The sequence below is a fragment of the Maniola hyperantus genome, chromosome 1 (genome assembly GCF_902806685.2).
Source record: "Maniola hyperantus chromosome 1, iAphHyp1.2, whole genome shotgun sequence".
Lineage (NCBI taxonomy): Eukaryota > Metazoa > Arthropoda > Insecta > Lepidoptera > Nymphalidae > Maniola > Maniola hyperantus.
Genome location: NC_048536.1, coordinates 11,254,071 through 11,281,450, shown reverse-complemented (window position 1 = coordinate 11,281,450; position 27,380 = coordinate 11,254,071). Strand labels below are relative to the sequence as shown.

The following is a 27,380-nucleotide window of genomic DNA, read 5'->3' as shown; positions in this document are numbered from 1 at the left end:
TTCGGGAAAACAAACATAGCCTTTTCTTTTCATTTCCTATTAAAGTAATGGGAGCAATAAATGTTAAAAATTCGAGCAGGCCGCATATTAGAGAAAAATATTAAATATAATATAATATATAATATTAAAAATATTTAAGGATGTACTAACCTGTTATAAGCGTCAAAGCACAGAGGCAGGCAAAAGTAGAGATGTCAATATCCATAGAGTGCAGGGTATTACTAAAATCAAGTACTGCGTGCAACCAGTCTCCAAAAGACCTCTGGCATTGTCGTTTATCTAGGACCAGTCCGTTGCAGAAGGTGAGTTTAGTGTCCTCGGGGCGAGTGCGATAGGCAAGCCGTAAAACGAATAATTCAAGGCGTGCTGATGCAAAAAGTTGTTCTCGGTCTTCAGGGCAAAGCTCCCCGAAACCAGGTACTTTTTCGGCGAAAATTTTAATCATATCGATAGACGTCGTCACTAACGAATAAAATTGTTGGATTACTTCTACATCCGAAATAGGTGGCTCCATCGGATTTGGTTCCCTATATTGTGAATAATCAAGATTGCCAAAATCAGGAGATGTATCAACATGAGCTCTGACTAATGCTGTTATTAAAGAAATCGGTGGACTTGGCGGTGATTCTTGAGGGCATTTTGGTTTGGAGGGTAATCTTCCTCGTCTACCTTTCAGCGAGTCAGTCCGCACGACCTCTTTCACCATTCCTACAGCAAGACACTTTTGAAACCGACAAAATTGACACCTGTTTCTTCTTCTCTTATCCACTGGACACGATTTTTCAGCTAAACATACGTATTTAGAACCTTTTTGGACAGTTCTTTTGAAAAATCCTTTGCATCCCTCACAAGTTCGTACTCCGTAATGTTGGCATGCTGCAGTATCTCCACAAACAGCACAAAGTTGACTCGGCGACTGTGGCGCTGCTCGAGACCCCGCGTTATCCTGCTGAGTCCCGCCAGGTGAGCTAGACGCGGAGCTCGGAGCTGATGCTTGCATACAGTGAACTCTACTACCATGCAATTTGGGACTTTCGTTAGAACTACTAGATTCTGATCTTTGAACCGGCAAGGATGATCTTCGTTGTCTCGCTCCTTGGTCCGAAGATATATGTAAATCCACTGTACTGGGAAATGGTGGTAATGAATAAGCCTCTTGAGTATTTGTGACGCCACCAGTATCGAATGTCGGGGAGCACGGCTGAGCGGGTGCGTAGTAAGGTGATGGGACATAAGGTAATGATGGTTGATGATATTGATATAATAATTGTGTTGATGTATGTCCTTGATGGGAGTATGCGCTAACGTTATAGCAGTCTTCGTCCATCTTGATGCCGAATTCTGCCATTTCTTGTTTTGCGTAGCGAACTGAGTATGTTTCTTCAAAACTGGGCAAAGCTGGCCCAAGAGTAGGCGACGGAGTTTCACTCACTGGAGTCGCACGCTGGGATTTTACTTCAGGAAGTATCGGTGCGTGAAATTCTACGTCTGGGAATGGATCTAAATTTTCTTCTAAGATTTCAGAAGAGTCTTCTTGATATTGAGGCGATAATAAATCAGTGAAGGACGAACCGTAGTTGCTCTGTAATGAAAAAAAAATCAATAGTTAAGGCGTTATACATACGGTAGGCGGAACGTTGACAGGGGCGGTAACGACGCACCAATAGCGCGCCTTTAGTATCAAGCGACAGCTTAGCAATGACTTTTATATTGAGACCGCCTGTTTATTGTGCAGGTGTTCTAATCATAGGTCATTTTCTTTATTCGATATACTTAATCAAAAAAATGAATTGAACGTTTAGTAACCAATTCTAACATATTAATAGGTACTTATAAAATGATAAATGATCGAATACTTACGTGTGTTTGCAGCAGTAGCATGCTGGACGAATTAGGCGTGAAAGCGCTTGGCGAGCGCGGTTCTATGGCGTTTGGCCCTATAACAAAAGATAATTACTTTTAATAAAACATGTAACATTTTTTTCGATACTTATTTGATAGGTAGGTACGTAATAAAACAAAATTACATGTTCCTCTTATATCAGGGTCTGTTAGCATTAAGTGTAACAGTTGGGCAGTGACTAAAGGGTTGTTTGTGACTGCACCGGAAGACGCCGGCGTGTTGACGGCACCAGACTTTGAACTATCACGCTATACAAGCCATGCATCATTTATATTTACCCTCGGCGAACATACTTTGATTCCTACTTAAACACAAGCACACGTAATTGACGAATCGATATCTTTCGCGGGGTTGAACTGATGACCGTACGCTACCCTCCTATGATAAGCAATGACGCCAAAAAAGAAAGGTCTTCTAATTTATACGGCAGTTTTGTCAGCCAAATATTGCCGGTTTGAATACATTGTGTCACGGTGCTTGATTCGCCACGCCCCGAAAATTGAATCCTATGTATACACCTTAACTAGATCTTTCTAAAACGGTGCAACTATAGAACCTTCGTAAAAATATTTTCAGCCTTATGCGATTTGTTTAAGATTTAAAATGAATTAGCAAATTCATTTGAAAATTTTTAGGGCGAAAAGGCGATGGCTCCCTTGGGAGGTTATGAAATCACTGGCATTTGCAGTTTCTATTATGCTAAGAACCATTAATTTCGTTCTTATTAAGTTATAGACAAAACGTAAATTATTATATTTGTTATTAATTTATTCATGGCTAAAGTAAATTTTACTTGACATCCTTTTGCGTAATACTTAACTAAGTATTTTATGTAAATACCTAAAAGACTCGTAGTAGGTGAGAAGTAGGGATTGCAATCCCGCAGCTCACTCAATCCCGCGGGATCCCGCATATTTGAAATTATTCACAGTAGTTCAACTTTTTGCCCCGTTTGTATGTAAGATAAAGTATTAATTTTTTGATCTTATAGGGCTATAAGATCGAAAAATTAAAATTATTCTATATATCTTATTAAAATTATGTTATAAAATCGAATTGAAACTACAGGTTTTTGTTTAAAAAATCAAGTAGGTATTATTAATTAAACATGTCTTACATTATGCAACAAAAATTGTTTGTTTTCTAACAAAATAACAATGAAATTATAATTAAGTACGAGTAATTGTGTGCGAAAAGGCAACGTCGTGCTCGAGCCACTCGCTTTCTTACGCAAAACTTCACGAATGTTTTAGCGGTAAATTTAAATTTGCGGGATCCGCGGATCCGCGTTTTGAAGGTGCAGGATCCAGCAGATTAATAAGTGGAGCGGGATCCCGCGGGAATGCCGGATCCCGGGATTGCAATCCCTAGTGAGTAGGTAGGTAAATATTTTACGTTGAAAAATCGTTATAAAAACAAGAAACTATAAAGTAATTAGATACTTATTCATACTTACTTAATACCTATTATAAAATATGCAAAACTGTGTCTGTCTGTCTGTTAACCTATTATCCATCCATGTGACCGATTTCGACAAAATTTGCCACAGAAAGCTTTGCTTCCCACAGACAAAGTCAAAGTTAAAAGATTTATTCAGAATATGTAATAAATTACTCTTTTCGATTGTCAGTTGTTGGATTTGTAAGATTTAGTGGTGATCATTTTTTTTTTTTTTTTAATTATGTGTTTAAGTTTAATATTAGTGGTGATAATTATTTCGCAAACTTAAAACTAAAGCTACGAGGGTTCCAAACGCGCCCAAGTCTGAGAAGAACCCACAACAAACTCAGCCGGGTATTCTTTTTATTATCACCACTTTATAAAATCATAAATTAAACTTATCAGAACTATCACAAAGCCGTTAAGCAACTCATTCCCAAGCTTGCTTATCATTTAAAAAATCGTTTACATTGTAATAGGATTTTTCAATGAGTTTACGTTTTATGAAAACTTTGAACTTGTTGAGAGACATCTCCAATATATTTTCTGGAAGCTTAATGTAAAAACGTATAGAATTAAGCAAATGCAATGCAAGCAAACGAGCAAATGAATTGCTAACTTTACTTACATTACAGGCAGTGGCGTGCACAGGGTTTGAAGCCAGGGTATGCATTAGTTAAGTAGGAACCTGTTTACTGGCAGGTCATAATGAAAAATATGCATTGAGCTATTACAACTGGGGTAAGCAGTGCATTTATGCCTCTATGACCTGCACGCCACTGATTACAGGTATTTACATTATGACGGTCATTTTTTTTGGAATTTATTTAAGTACGTACCGAAATAGACTTCACATCCTAGGAGATCAAAGCGTTCTCACGGGATTTTTAAGAAACCTAAATCCGCGCTCACGAAGGCGTAGGCATCATCTAGTCTAGTTATACTTACCTATAAATAATTTCTTTCCCTATGACTACTACGAGTATGAACTATGATCTTCTCTTGGTGGATGATGAGAGATAATTGGCGTTGCAACTTGCAATGAGACACACGCGTTAGGTATCTACTGCACTTTGGTAATGGTAGGAGGCAGTGGGCACCGGCCTGTGGGCCTTCTGCATACGAAGGTAGGTACGACTAAACTCAACTAAGAGTAGATATGATTTTGGGTTTGACCCGACTACGGCAAAGCCAAAAGAAAGGATTTTGATTTTGACAGTCTATGTACCTATCTATGTAGGTACCTATGTATGCATGTACGTTTGTATCTAAGTGTGTTCCATTGTAGCGGCTAAACTAATGGGCTGATTTTGATAAATGAGGTGTCTATTGATCCGTTGTTATGGTCCGGGTGACCTAGGCTACATTTTATACGAACAAAATCGATCTGACGGATGTTACATCCAAAAAAGTGGGGGTCAATAATTTTTTTTTGCTTTTCTATCGAGTGGGATGTCGAGTGAAAGAGGAAAAAATACTGAGTTCATAAATGTAATTATAAATATAGTGTACCTACTATTATAATATACCAAGCGACAGAAACTCAAATTCACTATAATATATCGGCGTTTGTTAAGACGATCGTAATTCGTAGTCGGGTTTTAGTTTCCAACTTTATTTTGTGACTCTTACTTAGGTTTAACAATTATACTGGAGTTAACCGAAGTTAGACCAGCTCAGATATTTACATACAAATCTTTGAGCCAGTGTAACTTTGAAACTACACAATGTTACAGAAATCTGACAAACTACAGACACAGATATTTGTTTCTAGAACAAATTTGTTTGCAAAGTTTCATTGAGTTTGTATGGAAAGTACTGCGGAGCGCGCTAGGGTTACTTTCCGTCAGGGGCGTCTCTAGCCCTTGTGGCGCCCGTGTGCAACCTACCCTGGCGCCCTCTAGTCTAGTAGGAGCAGAGTCAAAATGGAATACTAACAATTATATTTTCAAATGGAAATTCGGATGCAAATGGTGCAATTTTAAATGATGACGGCGTCGGCCATAACACGAGCGCAGGGTCTTTGAGAGCGCCGGCATCGACGCATCTTTGGAGGTGTCGCATTAGAGGGCGCTCGGCGCCCCCTTAGATCCGGCGCCCGTGTGCGCCGCACACCCTGCACCATAGGTAAAGACGCCTCTGCTTTCAGTGCTCGAAGCCATGGTAGCAGTGGCGTGCAGGTCATAGAGGCAGAAATGCACTGCTTACCCCAGTTGTAATATCTCAATGCATATTTTTCATTATGACCTGCCAGTAAACAAGTACCTAACTAATGCCTACCCTGGCTTCAAACCCTATGCACGCCACTGCACGGTAGGCATTTAGACTGTAACTAAATTACTGGAAGGTTATAATGATAAATCGGTCAAGTACGAGTAGGACTCGCGCAACGAGGGTTCCGTACTACAGACGAAGAAAAACGGTAAGAACCACTTTTGCTATACCGAACCGCAAAACTAACTTTGTTTGTAGAGGTTTATTGTTAATATCACAAAAACTATGATAGCTAAAACGTTAATTTTATTTTAACATTCTATGGACCATAGAATTCGATTTTCGATTGGTAAACTTTGGAGATAAAGGGGGGAACGGTATTTTTTTCAACATTTTGCAGGATAAATCAAAAACTATTATGGTTAAAAAGAATTTTTTTTTGAATGTACAGGTACAACCTTCCCTTTCATATGATACTCCACTTGGTATAGTTATCTTACTTTGAAAATTGAAAATACTAATTCTTTGTTCATGAACACGTTTTAATTTTTTTCTTGTAATAACCACAAATTCACGGTTTCGGATTTTTCCTTTACTTATGATATAAGACCTACCTACCTGCCTAATTTTATGTTTCTAGGTCAACGGGAAGCACCCTATATGTCATCTTGACAGACACGACAGACAGACAAGACAGGCAGACAACGAAGTGATCCTATAGGGTTCCTTTTTCCTTTTGAGGTATGGAACACTAAAAATAAGCATTGATTTATTACAACTAGGGTAAGCAGTGCTTTTATGTCTCTATAGCCTGTACGCTACTGGTTACTTTACTTCTCTTTAACTAGGTTATATTTTTCATTTTTATTTTCCAAGGAAATCCTACAGCTAATTAGTAAAAAGATAAGAACAGAATGTAATGATATTATCTTAGCAAAATACCTAATATATTTAACTACATATATGTACTTATAGTTCGTATACCCTACTTAGTTCTCTAATTTGGATATTCATACCACGTTGCTTCCTAGTCTAGTCCATTGTAATTCTTTATCCATTTCGTTATACGTATGTACGTATAATATATAGTTTGTGATGTTAGGGTTCCATACCAAAATGATAAAAATAAACCCTTAAACGACTTGCCCTTGTGCGACTTTCTCCGTCCGTTCGTCTGTCTGTCTGTCACAGTCGATTATTTCAGTAACTATTAACGCTATCGACGTGAAATTTGGAATCGTTGTATGATGGCACATCATTGAAAAAAAACAGGAGGAAAATCGGGGGTTTGAAATTTCAAAGTAAGATAACTATACCAAGCGGGGTATCATATGAAAGGGCATTCCATTGTGCAGGATGCAAGAAAAGATTTTTATTTATTTTTATGCATAATAGTTTTTGATTTATCGTGCAAAGTGTCGAAAAAAACCCTAGAATGGAACCCTCGGTGCGCGAGTCTGACTCGCACTTGGTCGTATTTTTTTAAAATAAACAGGTTACTGGGGTTAAGTGACTCATCTTTATATTATGTAGATCTACGAATGCAACTAGGTAATTAATTTTGATACAGGTTAGCCTCCAGAACAATCTTAACCAAGCTTTGTACCTATATCTTTAAAGTCGCATTGTAGCAAAGTTCTGTACCTTTATATAAAAGAAAATTGTTTACGTAGTTATATGGATAAGCTGTGGTAGCCCAGTGGTTATTAGGTCCGCCTGATCGGAGATCGGGGTTCGATCCCCGGCACGCATCTCTAATTTAATTTCTCTAACTTTTCGGAGTTTGGTTATGTGCGTTTAAAGTAGGTATAGGCACCTAATTAAATATTACTTGCTTTAACGGTGAAGGAAAACATCGTAAGGAAACCTGCATGCCTGAGAGTTCTCCATAATGTTTTCAAAGGCGTGTGGAGTCAGCCAATCCGCAATAGCAGACTGTCCAAATGTCCAAATACCCTTCTCTTTCTGAGAGGAGAACCGTGCTGTGTAGTGGCCGGTGGCGATGGGTTGATCATGATGATGATGATGATATCTATTATCTATACTAATAAATACAATTGAAGTGTCTGTCTGTAAACTAATGATTGTAAGCTTATTTCGTGGTTTAACGACATATCTCTCGCAGTACCGCTGTCCCGTCGTGACCACGACCCGTGCAATTGGGTTGAAATATCGACAAATAAAAACTTCAAATTAATGGTAGGTATGTACCCGTTATCTACATTAAAATATGTCTGTCTGTAATTTCGAAGTAACTACCTCATGTTAAGCTCATACTATAGTTATTTGAAATGCACCATAACTGAATCAGACATTTTTAAAATTTTTGTCTGTCTGTCTGTTTGAACGGGCTAATCTTCGGAATAGCTGAACCTATTTTGATAGGACTTTCACAAACAAGTAGAGAATTAACCAACGAGTAACATAGGCTACTTTTTTAAACGACTTTCAAAAAAGGAGGAGTTGTGTTATTCTACCTATGTACACCAAAATCTCCGAGATTTGCGTAATTTTTTTTATCGATAAAGAAACTTTGCGACGTTGTCCCATAAAAAGTTTGGATTCCAACTCCTCAATCCTGTTGCTGCGAGGGATCTGACCACCAAAACTGATGGGACTGTTCAGAAACTGTCGGTTATAGATTGATATACCTACCAAGCAAAGAATTTAGCGTTGAACTGGAGGACCCAACTCCTCAACGCTGGTGCTGTAAGGAATTGGATTCCTTAATAATTGTGGTGATTTAAAAACATGGCCAACTACATACTAAATCGGTTAGAAAAAAGAACGACTACCGACGGCGATGCGATACCGTGTGCTTCCATGTCCTACCTACTAACATTCCTATTTGTTTTGAAATCGAATTGTTACTTGCCAGTAGCGGTACGGGTGGAGAAGGCAAAGGTTCAGGAAATAATAGTATTCAAGAAATAGTCTAGTGGTAGTTGGTCCTACTCTAAATTAGGTAGGTACACCTACTAATCCATACTAATATTATAAATGCGAAAGTGTGTCTGTCTGTCTGTCTGTCTGTCTGCTAGCTTTTCACGGCTTAACCGTTCAACCGATTTTAACGAAATTGGGTACAGAGATAGCTTGCATCCCGGGGAAGGACATAGGCTACTTTTTATCCCGGAAAAACAAAGAGTTCCCACGGGATTTTTAAAAACTAAATCCACGCGGACGAAGTCGTGGGCATCAGCTAGTAGGTAAGTTTTATAAAATTCAAAACTTAAAACGGAAAGTTAACCCAATCTCGTACTCAAGTGTCTTGATTATACTTAGTATAAGTAGGTACTTACGTAATTAAAGAGGAAACTAGTAAAGTACTTAAATACATTATACCTAATTGTAATATTGTAGTGGGGTGATTAGTTTTCAGCTAGAACCATATTTTGCTAGAGTTCCAAGTGCGCCTTGGTCGTAACAAGGTCCATACTTATCAAATTGCCAGTTGTTCCAAAGCTATTAGAAGCAAAATTGGAAGGATGGTTGGAGTTTGTTAGATAGATACTAACGTTTTACTAGTAGGTACCTACCAGCGTTGCCAGTTTTTTAATTGCCAAGTCGGGATTTTGGATCTTTTTGAGTGAAAAAAGCGGGATTCTTTCGTCGAAAGCGGGACATGTTAAAAAACGCATATAATCAGAAGTATTTAAATATTTATCTTTTTATTTGAATTCAAATGACGTTTACGTGACAATATAGCAAAAATCGCGCACTTATCTTCATTAGGTACGCTCCGGGCGGGCGGCTAATCCACATTTCCCAACAAGAAAATAGTACTCCTAAAGATATCTTAAAGACAATAAGATATCTTACAGATTTTTTCTTGTCGGGCTTGTCTGTGCCACCCGCTCACGTTTCCTCAGCACGCTGCACGCACGGTCCAGTTATCCCCAAAAAGCGGGACTGAGTTTGTCCCGCGCGGGACATTTGATTTTGACTTGAAAAATCGGGACGTCTGGCAACGCTGGTACCTACCTACTTAGCACATAGGTACGTTTATTCCTAGTTATACACGGGGATATGCGATTTTGATTTCTTTTAATTTGCTGCGCTTTCTCACTATTAGTTCAAGATTCAAAATTCAAATAATTTATTCAAAATAGGTAATAAATAATTACTCTTTTTGATTGTCAGTTGTTGGATTTGTAAGATATGGTGGTGCATTATTATGCAAACTTAAAACTAAAGCTACGAAGTTTTAGTTCAGTTTTTACAAGACAGACTTTAAATAACATTTCTAGAATTAATTAATGTATAAGTAACCATATGTAAATCTTTGATTAAATTGGTAACGAATCGGACTGGTTGCTTTTTCCATTGAATAAGGTTCCAGCATCGAACTCTGCACTCGCTTTTATCAAAAATTCATTTATCTACTCTTAGTCACGAATGAATATTCTCAAATTCACAAGAGTTTTAACTAGTATCCAAGGCAGAATGTACTCTTGTGGCAGAGACGGGGTATTTTTCATTTAGCTTATTAATCTTTTTTTCTGTGTACAGATTCAATCCAATAAATTACATAGCTTATCTTACATATCGGTGTTTTACACAAGAACACCACGTGATTTATACTTCCTGCATGTTCTTATTTGGAAGTTTAAATGTACCTATACCTACATATTGGTTTTTTACACTTTTAAAATTATAAATCTTGTTTCTTTATCTTTTTTAGCACCTTGTTTTGCATTTGGATACTTTTTGAAGTAGGTAAGTAGATGGTATTGAAAAGTGTCTATTAGTATTTATCGATCAGGAGCACGACTGCAAACTCAAATTAGTGTTAATAAGAAAAGATCAATAAGGCTACGTTCACATGACGTCCGTGTGAATAATTTAATATATTTTCTGCTATGACTGCTCCAATCGATAAAATCTCGTGTACAGTATACGCGTATAGCGTCAGACTACGTCTACTATAATTATATAATACCTCCCGTAAATGTACCGGAAACTTTATGATTACTTAGCTTTTTTTTCTGGAAAATCGAACAGTTTTTAAAAACTTAAATACACGCGGACAAAGTTGCGGGAATCATCTAACTCTTAGATCAGTAATGTCATCTATGGACAATCCTCATAATCCTCACAAGAGGTAAATAACCTCTTGTTAGGGTTGTGGTGTAGGTAGGCATTTCGTGGAAAACCTTTCTGTTTCCGATGCAATAATTTTCCGATAGATGTCTCTGTATGCCTTAAGAAATAGAAAAGTGTAGTTAGCGCTGTTTTACAAATATTACATAATAAACTTGCACAAATGCTACTGTCGTTTTTAGCTTTATTATAAATGTACCTAAGTAATGTGTACCTATTCCCTAATATATTATGCTTTTAATGCACTCAAACATTTTTAAATAAATACAATGACATGCATAATTTGAAATAGTCTTTTATAACGATAAAAATAATATCGAATGTAATATCATATAAACGGTAGGATATAAATTATTTAAAACGATAGACTTATTACTTTTATGATAGGTGATTTATAATGAGTATTCATGAATAAACCCAATAAGTTTACACTTGAATATTGAATAAATGAATCTGTGTTAAAAATGTTATTTAATGGAGAACGTTTTCAAGGCTAACAAGTTAACATAAATATTAACTTATAATACAAAATGATCCAATTCAGAGAAACTTCTTATATTATGTGGTAGAGGCACACATGAAACTGGATTTTGTTTGCAATATCCAGTACTATGGTTTATGGAATACATAATATGTGTACACGTAGTACCTACCTAAATGTAATATAGTCCCATCACAGCCCTAAATAAATAGTTACCTTAGCATTAAATAACTAGTTTATGGTAGCATAAATTAGGTACCTACCTACTATTTAAATATTCTACTCAATTCAGTGATGTGGTTATTAACTCTATGACTCAATTTGTAAAATTGTTAGACTAAAGTTACAAATTGAACGATGTCAATTCATTTCTTTTACCACTCTACATATATTGTATAGTAGGTATTCAAAGAGGGAAAAGTGCCCAGTATTGCAATCATATAATAATACCACTGTTTCAGTTACTTGTAAAATGTCTATAATATAGCATAAGTCTCAATTACTGATTGGGACGAAGCACGTCATATTTTTAACTACTTTATAGTAATATCTTTACGTTTATCTACGGGGTGGCTGTTGGGCGGTCAGCTGTGTAGCGCAGCCGGGGCGGGCGGGCGGCGTGGCGCAATGACGTCAAGCTCCATGTGACGCGGATATGGGCGCCAGCGTTTATTCCAGCCAATGATACTTTGAAAGCGTTCGCATACGTCACTCTAGACATCTTTTACATTTTTACAGAGAGGTTTTCAGTAACGTGTATGGCTTTGTAGTGTAATTTCTACCAAGCCTTATTTGAGAACTTTCATTGCATAATAATAACCACCAAATCCATGAAACCAATACTTCACCAGCAATATTATAAATGCGAAAGTGTTTTGTTTTTACACACTCTGCAACGGAGCTAGGAATCGACGTGATTTTTTGCATCCGGGATAGTTAAAGACGAGTGACATAGGTTATTTTTTATCTCAGGAAATTTCCTCAGGATTTTTAAAATATCTAAGTAAGAATCTCATTTTTGCACTAGATTTCATACAAGAATATCACTTTAAAGATCGAAGTTTGTAATTGTATTAGAGCAGTCATTCATGTTAAATCTACTTTGCGTGGAGAATGAATAAGAACTTTAGTATTGTTTGTGTGTAGGTGGACAAGTAATCTATCATTGGGTACCCAAGATACACATTCAAATTCAATGCTTTATTTAAATAGCACAATTCTTTAAGGTTCATTCTTTTTTTGATATTATAAAATCGTCATTGTGGTCGGAAATAAATGTACCTATGTGTTTCCGAATTTTAAATAATTGCTTAGTGTACCTACTATATGCCAAAATTATTTATTTTTATGTAGCTAGCCTCTTGCGTGGCTTTTATTTTTTGGAGTTGGTTTAAATTTTGAACTTGAAGGGCCAAAATGCTTATAACTTATCTCCATTGCCGAGAAAACAATGCAGTACTTTTTTAATGAGTCAAAAACCGCCCGAATTAAGAATCTCCTTCTTGGAAGTCGGTTAAAATAGTTACTTAAAATAAAATATAGAATAACTGCATACCTAATACAGTCAGAAATATCAAGAAAATTGTTTAGAATTTAAAATATTCCTATATATATTCTACAATGTTGGTAATTGGAATAAACGGAGACCTCTTACTTAAATAAGCGCAAAGACACAGAGATACAAGTTATAAGGGCGTTACTGATTAGTTCGATAAACAATTTATTAAAATTATCGAACTATTTCCATAACATGCATAACTTTGCATAAAACCGGTCAAATGGGCACCGGGTATCGTTAAATAATTCTGTATAGGAGGCGCCACTAACACTTTATTAAATAAATGTTTTAAGCATGAACTATCGCAAACTTTTTGTAACTTTTTTTACCATCTTACTTTATAGCTCGTGTCTATTGAATACAAAGCGAAGCTAAGTCAACGAGCGTAGCGTGACCGTGCGCTGCGTTGGACACGTTGTCGCCATGAAAAGTTTTGAAAAGTTAAGGAATAGCAAAGGCTCATTTTTCTTCATTTCTTTCTTTTATTTTATTCCGCTCTTTTGGTTCAATGGTAAAAAAATGTTAGAAATAATTACATAAAATTATATATTTAAACGATCATTTCAAAAACTAGCAAATCAATTACAAAATAATGGATGTCATAAAAATAATGCTCAAATATTTAATAAAACGTTAAATGTAATTTATAAAGCTTTATTAATAGCGACCTTGATGTCCGACTTGCTGCCTCTAAAGATCTGTGTGGGCATTTTAAGAACATTATAAAGCCGGGTGCAGACCGTAAACTAAACTATGTCAAAGCTAAACTAAGTCAGCTTAGCTATACTAAGCTGAGCTTAACTAGAAGTATGTCCTGTGCACACCAAAATAAAGCGAAAGCTCAGGACAACACTGGCGAAGGAAGTGCGAAGGCTAACTTAGTTTCGCATAATTAGGTAAGTCAGCTCACATAGCTTAGTTTGCAGTCTGCACAGCGTCTGCGTTAGCTGTGCAAGCTAAGCTAAACTAACTTAGCTTAGCTCTTGATCTGCAACCCGCATAAAACTGTGGAAGAATAAATTTGAATTTATTCATGTTTCTAATCATCTAAGAACTTGATAAGCGGAAACTTGTTTCATTTTCTTGATTTTAGTTTTAAACGAAACGTGTCTATGAAATCCACCCGGTTACAATATGGGTTATAGTAATTGTTATGCAAGTGGCACTTTAATTTTATAGCGGCGATGTCTCAGTGCTTAAAAGACATCCACCTCCGGTACGGGAGGTCCGGGTTCACACTTCTAAAGATAAACGGGCACTGAAATATGGAAACCATACCCACAGCGGACACAAACGAAATTGACAGTATAGGTAGGTACCTATTCAAATACGACTCCGATCTACACAAACAGAAAGTGTTGTTTCTTGTACGATGATTCGAAACCCTTGTGCGAGCCAACTCGCACTCGATCGATTTTTTAGGGTTTCGTACCTCAAAAGGAAAAACGAAACCCTTATAGGATCACTTTGTTGTCTGTCTGTCGGTCTGTCGAGAAACCTACAGGGTACCTACTTTGCGTTGACCTAGAATCATGAAATTTGGCAGGTAGGTAGGTCTTATAGCAGACATAAGGGAAAAATCTGACAACCGTGAATTTGTGGTTACATCGCACAAAAAAAAACTAAATTGCGATCATGAACGAATAATTAGTATTTTCAATTTTCAAAGTAAGACAACTACCTATATCAAGTGGGGTATCATATGAAACCTGTGGACTTTACCTGTGTATTCTAAAACAGATTTTTATTTATTTTTATTCATCATAGTTTTTGATTTATCGTGCAAATTGTTGAAAAAATACGACTGTAGTACGGAACACTCGGCGCGCGAGCCTGACTTGCACTTGGCCGGTTTTTTTACATAATAATATCATCGATAGTATCGTTAGTTAATTCGATTATGATAAAGTTTCCGTACAAAACATCGAATGCTTCTGCTAGTATGCTATTATATTTTTGGAGCGAAAATATTATGCAAGAATAATAATTAAGAAAACTGGTTTTATATAAATAATGTCTCAGAACTTTGATGATCTGAATAGGCAATCAATATCACAGGCGAACTGCTCAGTATGTCTTATTGAACGAGTATCTACCTAATATTTTAAATCAATGCCATACCAATTTTATTTATTTTACACGTGTTTGAATGCTTGACTGTGGCTTGACCCTTATTTTTTTTCTAATCATTTTATTTTGCTTGTATTAGATAAATAGGTACAATTTTAAATCTGAGGCATAAATTTTCTTTTCTTAGTCGCACTTGGCCGGTTTTTCTTAGTTTAGAATTGGTGAATGGTGTTAAGTAGCTCATTTATTTTTGTAAGACAACACGTCTTATTCAAATAAAAACATAACATAACAAAACAACCAACAACATCACTGCCCATATTATAAATGCGAAAGTATCTTTGTTTGTTGGTTTGTCCTTCAATCACGTCGCAACGGAGCAACGGATTGACGTGATTTATTGCATGGATATAGGTAGGTAGTTAAAGTTCCTACGAGATTTTTAAAAATCTAAATCCACGCGGACGAAGTCGCGGGCATCAGCTAGTAATTAATAAGTAAAAAGAAGTAATTAAATGGAAAATCTCGAAAAATCGCCTGTGCGAGACTGGAGCGAAACGGTTAGATTTTAAAAATTCGCCATATAGGTACTTAATGTAAGAATGCGTTTAATATTACTAGCCAAGTTATTCATGAACCTAATGCACTATTCAGTCCAGATATTGCATTTGTACGCAGCAATACCTTGGCACTAATACGTTTTTAAAAGCTCGTCCTTTTATTTAGGACAGAGTGACATAATCAGAGATAAACGTATTTATTTATTACATTATTTATAATCTTCGCATTGAATCAGTAATGGTCTAAGAGCCAGCGCGCGCCAGAACTTCGTTATTTTATAAAAGCTGAAAGTTTCTCTGCGTACACAGAGAACCCCAACACTGGGAGGATTGTTTGGATGTTTGTTTCGATCATGGTGGCTTTGGGAGATAACAGGTAGGTAATTAAAGGTGTAAAAAATCTTATGTCAAAGTATAAAGTCTAATTTTTTATATTTTCTTCGGAATTGTATTAGAAATCACGTCATGCATTGCCAGACACTTAGTGTCGTGTCAACCCCCTGCCTGACACCCTTAAACTTTTAAAATATTAAGGGTTATCTCCCAAACCCACCATGATCCAAACAAACATTCCTCCCAGTGTTGGGCACAATACAGAGAGACTTTCAGCTTTTATAAAATAACGAAGGTCTGGCCTGCGCAGGCTCTCTCTCTATAGTAATTTGAAGCGTGTGAATTTTTACCATAACCGTATTAATAGCAAACTCTGTACCGCCCTGATTTATTACTTTTTAGGGTACCGTATCTCCAGAGAAAAAAAGGAACCCTTCTATGATCACATCGTTGTCTATCTGTCTTTTTATCACGGAATTTGGCAGATATAATGTATTTATTATACATTGTATTTATTATAGCTGAGTTAATAGCACAAGTGAGAAAAAAAATCGAAATCCGAGTTTGTGGTTAAATTACAAAATTATATAAAGAAATAATACAATTATTAAAATGTGTTATTTCTTGTATGATGGTACAGAACCCTTCGTATGTGAGCCCGACTCGCACTTAACCAGTTTAATTTAGCATAGATGGAAATACTTTATTGCGTCACAAGACAGATAATACAAGATTACCTACCTATGCATGCAAATCCGACCTTATTGCTTTTATGAGAGGAGTAGAAAAGAATGTTGGAACGTTGGAAGAAGAGAAAAGAAGAAAAGTTACAAAATATTTTATGTCAGAACTCTCCAGAATTTTGTTTCCTATACGACCCAATAAAAGAGCCGAGAAAAATAATAAGGTAAGTAGACTTGTAAACAACTAATTAATTTCATCAAAGAGCAGGCAGTTAATTGTAATACAATTTATTTATCAATAATTTTTTTTAAATTCTGTAGAGTCTTAATTAATTTTAATACAATTTGTAGATATCACTAAAACGTATTTAAACAAATGAACGTAAACCACCGCAACGAGGCAGGGTGCCCAGAACGCCTGGCAGCGTTACCTCGTTGAATGGCCAGACTAATATGCTGACCGAGGTATAAGTTTAATAATTTATTTAATGAACAAAATTTGCTTAACAAGTTGTTTTTGCTAACGTACAGAGACAGTTTATATATAAAGCAAAATTAACCCGGATCATGAAAAGACCTATCAAGTATGTAGTACTCAGCATAATGCTGAGCTGGGACCCTTTTTTCGGGTTGTGCCACACAATATGACAGTTTGTTCCGGCGCTTCTTTTGCTTGTTCTCAGGTGGAAGAATCGCCGGAATAACCAGCTCTTACTGCTGTGAAGTTGTGATGTGTGGCACAATTGTATAAATAAACGTCTTTTCTTTCTTTCTTTATAGTTTATTCGATAAACTAAACTGTTTTATAATACATACTACCTACCTTTTGCCCGTGATTTTATCCGCGTGATATAATTTATATTCTATACCTAGTAGATATAAGTCTCGCAAATCGCTAATACGCGTGGCCGCCATTTTAGTGGCGTCAGCACTAGACTAAAGTTGCGAGCTGATGGTAGGTATATTTTAACTTAAATATAATATGTTAATGAGACATGGTTCCAGTGCAATAGCAATTTGCGACACTTAGGTACCTACACTCGTGGATAATCACTACCCATATTATGTGTGTGTGTTTGCTGGTTTGTTGATTCCTTGGATTAGGTTTGTTGCTTTGTCCTTCAATTACGTCGCAATGGAGCAACGGATCGACGTGATTTTTTTTGCATGGGTATATAGTTTAATGCCTGGAGAGTGGTATATAGGCTACTTTTTATCCCGGAAAATCATAGAGTTCCCAAGGGTTCATTTAAAAAAACCTAAATCTACGCGGGCGAAGTCGCGGGCATCAGCTACTCTAGGTAATAATATTATGAAGATAGTGAAAGTATTTCCAGAATCGAATTGACATTATTATCCTCTACATACAAATAAAAACCTCTTTATAACATTAGCACTACCATCTATAATACCTATCCAATTTGAATAAATTATTTGATTTTGACTTTGACTATAGATAAAACCGGGAAAAGCTGTATGATAAAGCTTTTCAGAATTTATTATAGTAGTAGGTCCTAAAAATGTCGTGGTATAAGAGATTTTAAGTTTTTCCGTAATAAGACCACACAAAGATTTTATATAACAATAAACTCTTTCAGGCATAATATTGTAATATAGATTACCTATGTGGCTTACCGGGAGAACTCTTGGGTCAGTGCTTTCGATAGATGAGTTGCGTGGAAGGCTAGAGAATTTTCTTATTCTTGGTTTGATTGGCTGCCAGGTAATAATAAACAAAATTATTAGTTATATTTTTGGGTTTGCTAACTACTAGTTTTAAAAAGCCTACTTTCAGAATGATCAAGGTTTTTCATATGATAAAATATAACTTTATATCTACGAGTTACTTACCTACAGGTTTCAAGAAACATTTCAGCGTAATGTTTTTGTGGCTGTAACCTTAGAGTCCGAAGGCTCGACTGAGTGTAATATTATGAAGTAACAAGTTTAAGGAAGTCGGTAGCCGGTAAGCAAGGGCGTCCTTGAAGCGGGGCGGGTCGATGCGTGACGTAACGCGGCGCATGACGTCACGGGCGTCGCTCGATCGGAGGCCGAGGCCGCTCGCGCCTGCCACGACACCCCCTTTACTGCTGCTTTTCCACGCCACCCGGGTATTTTTAGACTCTGACGTAATTCCGCTACAGAAAACGCTAGAGCCGTATGAAAAGTAAAGCTAAAAATATGCAATAGGCTGCTGCGGATTTTCCAATGGAGGTAATTTTAACCAGCTTTAGCTGTTTCTATTAGAATCTTAAGTATTTTCGATAAAGTTTGCCGTGGAGACCCTAAGTGTTCTAGTGCAAAAAAAAAATATGAAAAATTCACCACAGTTAATTGCTTCATCTGGTGGCAGAAGAGCTGGTATTTCACAACATAACATTGATGGCATTTATCAGAATAGGTTCCGCTTCCGACGAGACAACTCTACGAAAGAGTGAAAAAAACAACAATGGAACTAACTATGCAACTATGGAATTTGCGAATTTGAAGAATGTGAATTTTGTGAAAGTAATTAAGTAGGTATATTGTGCTAATTCCTAATCAAACTTATGTTATAAATGTGAACGTTTATATGTTTACTAGAATTACTCTTTCAATAACTGAACTGATTTGGCTGAAACCCTCAAAGTATGATAAAATAGCACTATCAACAGTTCATATTTTGTCTTTAGTTCATGAATCTGTTCGCAGACAGAGTAATCTGTCTACGTGTTATATTTAAATAAAACTAGCTGATGCCCGCGACTTCGTACGTGTGGATTTAGGTTTTCAAAAATCCCGTGGGAACTCTTTGTTTTTTCAGGATAAAAAGTAACCTATGCTATGTCCTTCCCCGGGATGCAAGCTTTTCGTCAAAATCGGTTGAACGGATGGGCCGTGAAAGGCTAGCAGACAGACAGACAGACAGACGGACAGACAGACAGACACACTTTCGCATTTATAATATTAGTATGGATAACGGCTACACTACAAATCATAAGTAGATAGCTAGATACCTACCTATCTAATTTTATTTTCCCTTTCCGGTTCCGTATCTCAAAAGGAAAAACGGAACCCTTACAGGATCACTTTGTTGTCTATCTGTCTGTCAAGAAACCTACAGGGTACCTACTTCCCGTTGACCTAGAATCGTGCAATTTGGCAGGCAGGTAGGTCTTATAGGGGACATAATGGGAAAAATTTAAAACCGTGAATTTGTGAACAAAAAAAATTGTGGTCATGTACCTACTAATAATTTAGTGTTTTAAATTTTCAAAGTAAGATATATCAAACGGGGTATCATATTATGAAAGGGCTTCACTTGTGCATTCTAAAACAGATTTTTAAATTTTTATGCATAGGTATAGTTTTTAGTTTATCGTGCAAAATGTCGAAAAAATACGACTGTACTGTACGGAACCCTCGGTGCGCGAGCCTGACTCGCACTTGGCTGGTTTTTTAGAAAATTTTAAACTAAGTAAGTATAGAATAGTAATTTTAGTTCGATATCAATTCGAATTTCAGATCACTTGAAATTTGAAAGGCGCATGCATTTGCGTTCCCAATTTAAATTATTTCTTCAAAAAGTCATGACGCATTCCGAACGCTTGTTGAGGCAACCATGACACGCCGGATTTTAAATGGGCTACTCTAGAAGACTCACTCCCTCGTCCTTTCATTCAGCTTCATCTTCTTGACCTTCGTCAGAAATAAGGATAATTTTGACCATCTAAATAACGCAATAGTAAAATAATAAACATGAAAAAGGTCCTAGAATTTTAATGTCGATATTTCAACCCAAGTGCAATTGGGTTGAAATATCGACAAATAGAAACTTCAAATGAATCGTGCTATGTTCATTGTACCCGTTATCTACATTAAAATATGTCGTGAAACCACGAAATAAGCTTAAAATCCTTAGTTAAAATCATTAGTCCTAGAATTTACATTGAGGAACACCCGTAGTACATCGTGTGTACATCGGTACATATAGGTAGTATGTAGGTACATCGGTGTTCTCTATGGGAACACCGATTAGTACCTAAGGCGATCCTGATGACTTCACATCGTTTACATAATATACTATACAGAGAAAGTGTTTTAAGTAGTTGATATTAATAATAATAATAATAATAATGTTCTTTATTTCAGGCAAAATGTACCCATATTATTACAAAAGTCAATAAAATTATAAATAAAATAAAAATAATTAAAATCTACAGTAAAAGTAATAACAAAAATAAGTACAATAATGTATTATTGTATAGTATTTCTATCATTATTTTCGATTCGCACTGCGATGCTGCGTCAACCAATACCGGTAGATGGCGACATCCAAGTGCTCACACATCGCCCGGAGAATCTCATTATTAGAGTGGCGTAGTCGCTCCCAAAAGGAAGCTATTCTGGAGCGAATAATCGCGAAGAAGTCGGGCATTCTTGCTGATGCGAACATGATGGACGCACTACAAAATCGTGGTAGTTTCATCAGGATGCGGTAGGCATCATTGTACTGCACCCTGATGGCACCATACGAGCGTCTTGTGTAGTTAAACCATAGTTGGCAAGTGTACATTGTAATATTGGTTTTTTTTTTGCCTATTTGAATATCCCGTTACAATAAGACTATTCATTAGTTTATTTAGTATTTATTTAGTACTAGCTTATGCCCGCGACTTCGTCCGCGTGGACAACACAAATTTTAAACTCCTATTTAACACCATTAGGGTTACGCACCACCAGTCCAGTAGTCTGAGCTGTGCGTTGATATATCAGTCAGTCAGTCAGTCAGTCAGTCACCTTTCCCTTTTATATACATAATATAGATTTATTTTGTATATAAAGATTCACTAGTCTCAAACCAGAGTATTACGTAATAATGATAAAGTCGATTAAGTTATAGGAAAGTTTAAAAGAAATATGCAATGAATCATTTATTACATACACTTTGTCATCAAATTCAAGCAAACGTTTCATAATGACTTTAGACTACCTATCTATTTGACTTTTTCTTCGGAAAGCTTTGAGCGCGTTTTGAAATTATCAAAAGTTCGGAATGTCCTTTCCCTTGGGTCCTTCCTATCGGAATAACAGACACGAAAAGATCTTGAATATTATTGTATTTAAAACTCTATGCTTTTCTGATACATACAATTATCCATAAATAGTTTACCCTGGGGTGGCGTGTGACGTAAAACGGGAGTGCGATTTTATTCCATTCTGACGTCACTACAGCTGGCGATAGCGTGCCTTATCGTTGCTTAGGTACCTATCCCTCATTTAAATATAAAGCGTTCTAAAATGACTGATGCTCCCTTGCTTTCCCAAAAGCTTTCGAGAGATAATCGTAGTTATACATATACATAACAGATGTTTCATGCCAAGTTGCTTCTGCAAATGTTTTTAAAATCTACCTTTTTTATTTTTTGTGAAAGCCGACTTTATAACTAAAATAGTTTCAGATAAAAAATACATCGTAATTCATAGAATAGTTATTCTAAGCAGCTTAAGCCAAACAACTACAATCAAAGAACTAAAAAACGGTTTTTGTGGCTTAATTAACATTCATCTTCTCATTCTAAATCAAGGAAATATATAGATAGGCAATAAACATTAGACGGCCAAAAAGTGGTTGCAAGTTACGTGTACGAATATATTTTGTTTTTCTTATTAATTTTATAGAGTTGTTACGTTACTTACATTAAAAATCGCCAATATTTTTGTGTAATACATTTCGTTTCATGTCTGCCAGTTATCAGGTGATAACAAAAGTGAAAGCGATGTTTTGCTGTGCGGATTCTCTCGGAAACCGGTGTTTGTTTAGTGTTCATAATAATTGTTTATCACTTAGGAGGACGTGAAATAGTGAATGGTAAAAGTTTTATGGCTCTACACTAAGCGAGATTCTGTACGATTGAATCATTTATATACCTATCCTCGAATTTTCCTGCTGTTACTTCGTGTTATATGTATTTTGCACCTATGACAACTTTAGGTTGGGGAAATCACAACTTTTTGCGACTACCAGCTGGCCTCCGCATTTTTAAGGCTTGTTCTACACTGTAGTTGAATTGTTTTTAATCTGGGTTTTGTTATAATCAGTTAGTTGTTTTAATTGGAACAGTTTGACGTGACGCGCGTGACGATTTTATGAATTTTTCGACTTTCTGTCTTGAATAATTTTTTTGCCAATATTATACGTTTGGAACATTAAATTAATAAAACCGGGTTAATCGTTCCGAAAACGTTCGTATTGAGATTGTGATACGAAAATGGCATTATGCGATCATTGCCAATTTGCGGAGGCACATCTCATAGTGGCAGGTGCAACGTCTGCCGGTTGCGACAACCTATTGGGCAAGTGGAAGGCAACTCGGCTGAGGCCATCGGCTCCGGAGGCGATCGCGACATAAGCATCCCATATTACTATACTGGCGTTACCTAACTTGCAATTATGACAAAAACAATATTAATTTCGCTGTACTAGAAGTTAAAGTTTGATTAACTCGCTTCTTGCAAATATTGCTTGCAAATTACAAAATTTATTTAAAATGGCTTTAAGCCTTTTCGATAATCCAGTAATAAAGCAAGCAAGCAATAAAGCAGTAGGTAATTACCGTCTATTTATAATTCTAATTAAATATTTGACGCATGTTTACTTATAGAAAGAGAGCCGGCGCGTGCCAGACCTTCGTTATTTTATAAAAGCTGAATGTTTCTCTCGTATTGTCCCTAACACTGGGAGGAAAGTTTGTTTGGATCACGGTGGCTTTGGGAGATAACAGATAATAAAGGTGTAAAAAATCTTACGTCAAAGTATAAAGTCATTTTTTATTTAATTTTATTCAGAATAGTATTCAAAATCACGTCATGGATTGCTAGACACTTAAATGTCGTGGCAGCCTTAAACTTTAACGTACAAGTAGGTACAACTTACAGTTTGTCTTCGGATACACTTTCAGTATTCAATTTGATAAACATATTTGTGAAGCTTTATTTCAACTTGTTAACTTTATACAGAAAACAAAGCGGCATAGGTTTATGAGGTATATATATCTATATCTTCTTAGACCGACGGCGCGGTGTTGTTGAAATATATTTCGTCATACTTGAACATCTTAAGCCTACATAGACAGTAGATTTTTGCATAAACAAATATTGAGCCTTAAGGCTATTTTTGCTAATGATTGGTACGCATAAGGAGTCAACTAATGCCTGCGAAAACCCGGAAGTCTGCCGCTGATGAGTATTTTAATAAGAAGTTTCTATTCGTGATGTAGAGCTTGATTTTTGATTACCTTTTCGTTCTTATACGAAATAGGTACGTTACATACATTTTGTAATTATTAAATGACCTATTGATTTTTGTGTTATGAAATGATTTTCAATAAAGATAATATCTGTTTGATAAGGTTTGATGTTAAAATAATTCTCCATTTTAATCCCTATTAGGTAAGAATTTAAATTTTTCGAAGCATACCTCTCCAATAATTGGGGATTTTTCTATAGGCTGCATGCATCCGTTAAAAGGCATCTGTTATGCCTTTGGCACTAGTAAAACATACTGAAAGTGGTAGTAATGGTATTGTTTCTAACTGCTAAAAGGTTACTTGGTCTACCTACTCTATAAAGATTTGTTATATTAAGTTTCTGGAAAAGTAGACTAGTTCTTTAAATTAGAATTTAAACGAAGAAACTGAAACTTTTAGAAAGGAGAAGAAAAAGAAGGGGGAATTTTTGATCAAAAACAATGTAAGTTTTTAATTTGTATTGATTTAACTTAATTAAGTAGATAGGTATACTTATTAAAGTTTATATTTGGAGTGCTTGAAGAGAAAATCGATGAGTTCCATCAGATTTACCGGACTCTTGTTATTGTGGACAATAGGTTACATCTACCCACATTTTTATGGGTCACTAGGTAACTGTGAGCTCGTCCGTAAAACCTGATCTGATAATAATATTTATAAATCTCTATGATCGATCAAGTAATAATAATGCATTCTGCAAATTTCTTTAAAAGAAGAAAACCTTTTGTACCTACTTGACAAAAATGGAAATATCTACTTATAACAATATGTTTTTCCACATAAAGCTGGGACGAACAGTTAAAAAACCAAAATATATTTAAATTAACACTGTACAAGGCAAATTAAAATGTAGGCAAATAACAGTAAATAACATAAGTAAAAGAAAAAATAAGTAAACAAAACAAAATAAAAATGTTACGTACGTGTGCTAAGGAATTGTCTTAGGCCACAGTGTTGGCTGGAGGGCGTCAGCAACGCACCTCGCATTCTAGCCTATGGCCATTTTCACGACAGTTCCACACAAAGTCTACGCACCCAGAGGTTCTACACAACGAAAGCGAAAATAAACACAGAATTGGAAGGACGCGGATGGTGGAGCGGGCGCTGACCTGGCGCTGGCTTGTCGGGATCCAGAGAATCGGCGCGCGACTCCAGGGTCAGACCAAGGCAAGCGCCAGAGAGTCCCAGTTCGCTTAGCAGGATCCTCATGCGGCCGAGCACATTGCACTCACTGCACGCGCACTCACTCACAGTCAGTCGGTAAGAGGAGATCGCGAAGGGGCGCGCGAAAGTATACGCGCTGGCGGACGGTCGGTGCGATACTGAGGCCGCCGCCGCCGAGGCTGGTGGCTATATCGCCGCGCCTGACGTCACGACCGCGACGTCATAGCAGTGACGTCACTAACGGTACCTCCCACAGTCCGCCCGCCGCCGCCTCGTGCCTCGCCGCCCGCCCGAACCTGCGCTAACGGCATCGCTAGTACGGAGCTTTCGTACGCCCGCGCCGCAACCGCTGCCATAGCCACCGCCGCCGCCCGCCCGGAACGTTCCATGGGTGCCATCTATCACGTTTTCACGGTCAAACACGTGCCCCGTGTTCATTTCTATAGGGTTTGTTACGTTTACCAAAATAATCACAGTAGGTAAGGTAAGCTGTTCTTATTTGTTTTATTTAAAGGTTTGATCAGACCAGAATCAGTCCATAGATTCTACATCATTCTATGAAATAGCTCTTATTTTGTAAATATGCAGCTAAATAGGAAACATGTAATAATCAATACTAAGTAATATTATAAATGCGGAAGAGTGTCTGTCTGCTAGTATTTCACGGCCCAACAGTTTAACCGATTTTGATGAAATAGGTATGGTAAAGAAAGAGAGAGTTCTCACGAGATTTTTAAAAACCCTAATTTTCTTTCTCATAAAGATGTTTTTATTAAATTAAATCCACGCGGATGAAGTCGCTGGCATCATCTAGTCTAGTAAGTAATACTTAGGTAGGTAAGTACCTACCTATGTAAAGAAACAAAGTGGAATGGAAATATGTAGGTAGATACATGTTTGCAAAAGCTTTTTGTTATTCTACATTTCGATTTCTTTAAGTCCGTCCTACGTAGGTACGTAGCGAAATTTTATTAACCTTATCAGTTTTTTGAAGTGAAAACTTTTTAGGCGCGTTGGGCGATTTTGGGATGAGTAAAAACTTCAAGGTTGCATCACCGACATGTTAATGTTATTAGTGCTCGGAGTGCCGATAGTATAAAAACTAGTATTAGGTATAGTTCGGGTGACATAGGCTACATTTTAAAGGAACATAATCTGTAAGGCGGATGTTGCACCCAAAAAAGTGGGGGTTTCAAAAAAATTTTTTTTTTGCTATAGGTAACTATCGTATCGAGTGGTGTGTCAAATGAAAGAAAAGAAAATTTTGAGTTCATCAATATAAATATATACTACAGCATTAAAATAAGCGACACAAAAACAGGTTTACCTACTATATTATTTCAGCGTTTATTAGGTAAGCCGATCGGAGTCGGGTTATAGTTTTCAAATTTTTTCAATATTTAGAGCAACTAGGACGAGGGCAAGGAGACTATCAATCATACTTAGTTATTTTTTTAATATTCTGAAAAGAAAACAATGTTAAAAAAGTCAGCGGCAACAAACTCATGGATCACAATTCTGAGCCACATTACATGCACTAGTTTCAAACGGAGACAAATGCATCGGTGACGCGGACGCTGCCGAAACGGCGTCCGTCGCATCCCGCTCCCATTCGTGCAGACCGCTTCCGCATTGATGCGGCTCTCGCCACACCAGGATATCTATAGGGCTAGCGTACAGCCCAGATCGAATGCACTAGTATGCTATTTCAGACTCCACTCGCTAGCCGAACGCCCCAGTTCCACTTGATCAGATTGGCTTTGTTATTTCGGTTCACGTAAAAGGACCGTTGACATTATACCTGAAAATTACATTAGATGATATTTTCTCGATTTGATGAGATCCGAACAACGGACACAAGAAATGACAGTTACCCAGGTTAACTTGTACATTGTACTTCTCTGCGTTGCCTTGTCATCATAGATGAATATTGGAGATAGCATGTGGACCTTTACCTCTAATTGACGTTGTACCGCCTATCAAATCGCTGAACTAATGGTTGGTAGTACCTATAGCTCTTCAGGTATCTAATTGCTGTAGTTAGGTACACAGCCGTTGTGGAAGTCTAGCGCAGCAGCAAGTCGCTTGGATGGATCTTACTTTTGGAGGTCATATACCTACTCGTGTGATCAGAGTATTGCTGTTTACCTTCTCTTCGTGCATCGGAAATCACCGAATATCTGAAGTATCTCACTATAAATAATTTTTCATCTCACTCGCTCGGAAAGAATCCCTTTGCCCTTTGAAATCTGAGTGGAAAGTGGTAATTTTGCTCGCTAGCGTGCAAAATACGAGTTGAAATTCGAACGTGACGTACTGTGGTCTATGGTTGCGTACCTACTTATTTTTTCTTTCTATTAAAAATAACACGTGATAATGAAACGTTCAGAAACGCAGTCCTTACTGTCTACTATTTATTATTATTTACTAAGTATTAAATGACAAGTAGGAACATTTGTTTTTATTTAATTTAATTAAACATAATACCTATTACCTACCTACTCCGTTTCAGCTTTATTGAGTAAACAATATAATGAAGTTCGTTGAATTATGTAAATGTTTTTTTTATTCCAAAAATTTTA

The 27,380-nt window shown here is 36.7% G+C and overlaps 1 protein-coding gene across 3 annotated transcripts in view; it reads right to left on the bottom strand.

Annotated features, from left to right (window-relative positions):
* Hr38 (Hormone receptor-like in 38) overlaps window positions 1–24,937 on the bottom strand; it is a 28,064-nt gene extending 3,127 nt beyond the window's left edge. For 2 of the 3 annotated variants that reach the window (XR_011237238.1, XM_034973931.2), the window contains exons 1-3: window positions 24,744–24,937; window positions 1,861–1,937; window positions 151–1,582 (exon numbers count right to left, since the gene is read on the bottom strand). Coding sequence is in view for 1 of the 3 variants with exons in the window: in XM_034973931.2 (XP_034829822.1) it covers window positions 151–1,582; window positions 1,861–1,937; window positions 24,744–24,843 (1,609 nt within the window). In the remaining 2 variants the exon portion in view is untranslated. Of the gene's footprint in view, window positions 1–150; window positions 1,583–1,860; window positions 1,938–24,557 lie in introns of all 3 variants that reach the window. The other variant, XR_011237239.1, reaches the window with a different exon arrangement.
* Between the last annotated feature and the right edge of the window lie 2,443 nt (window positions 24,938–27,380).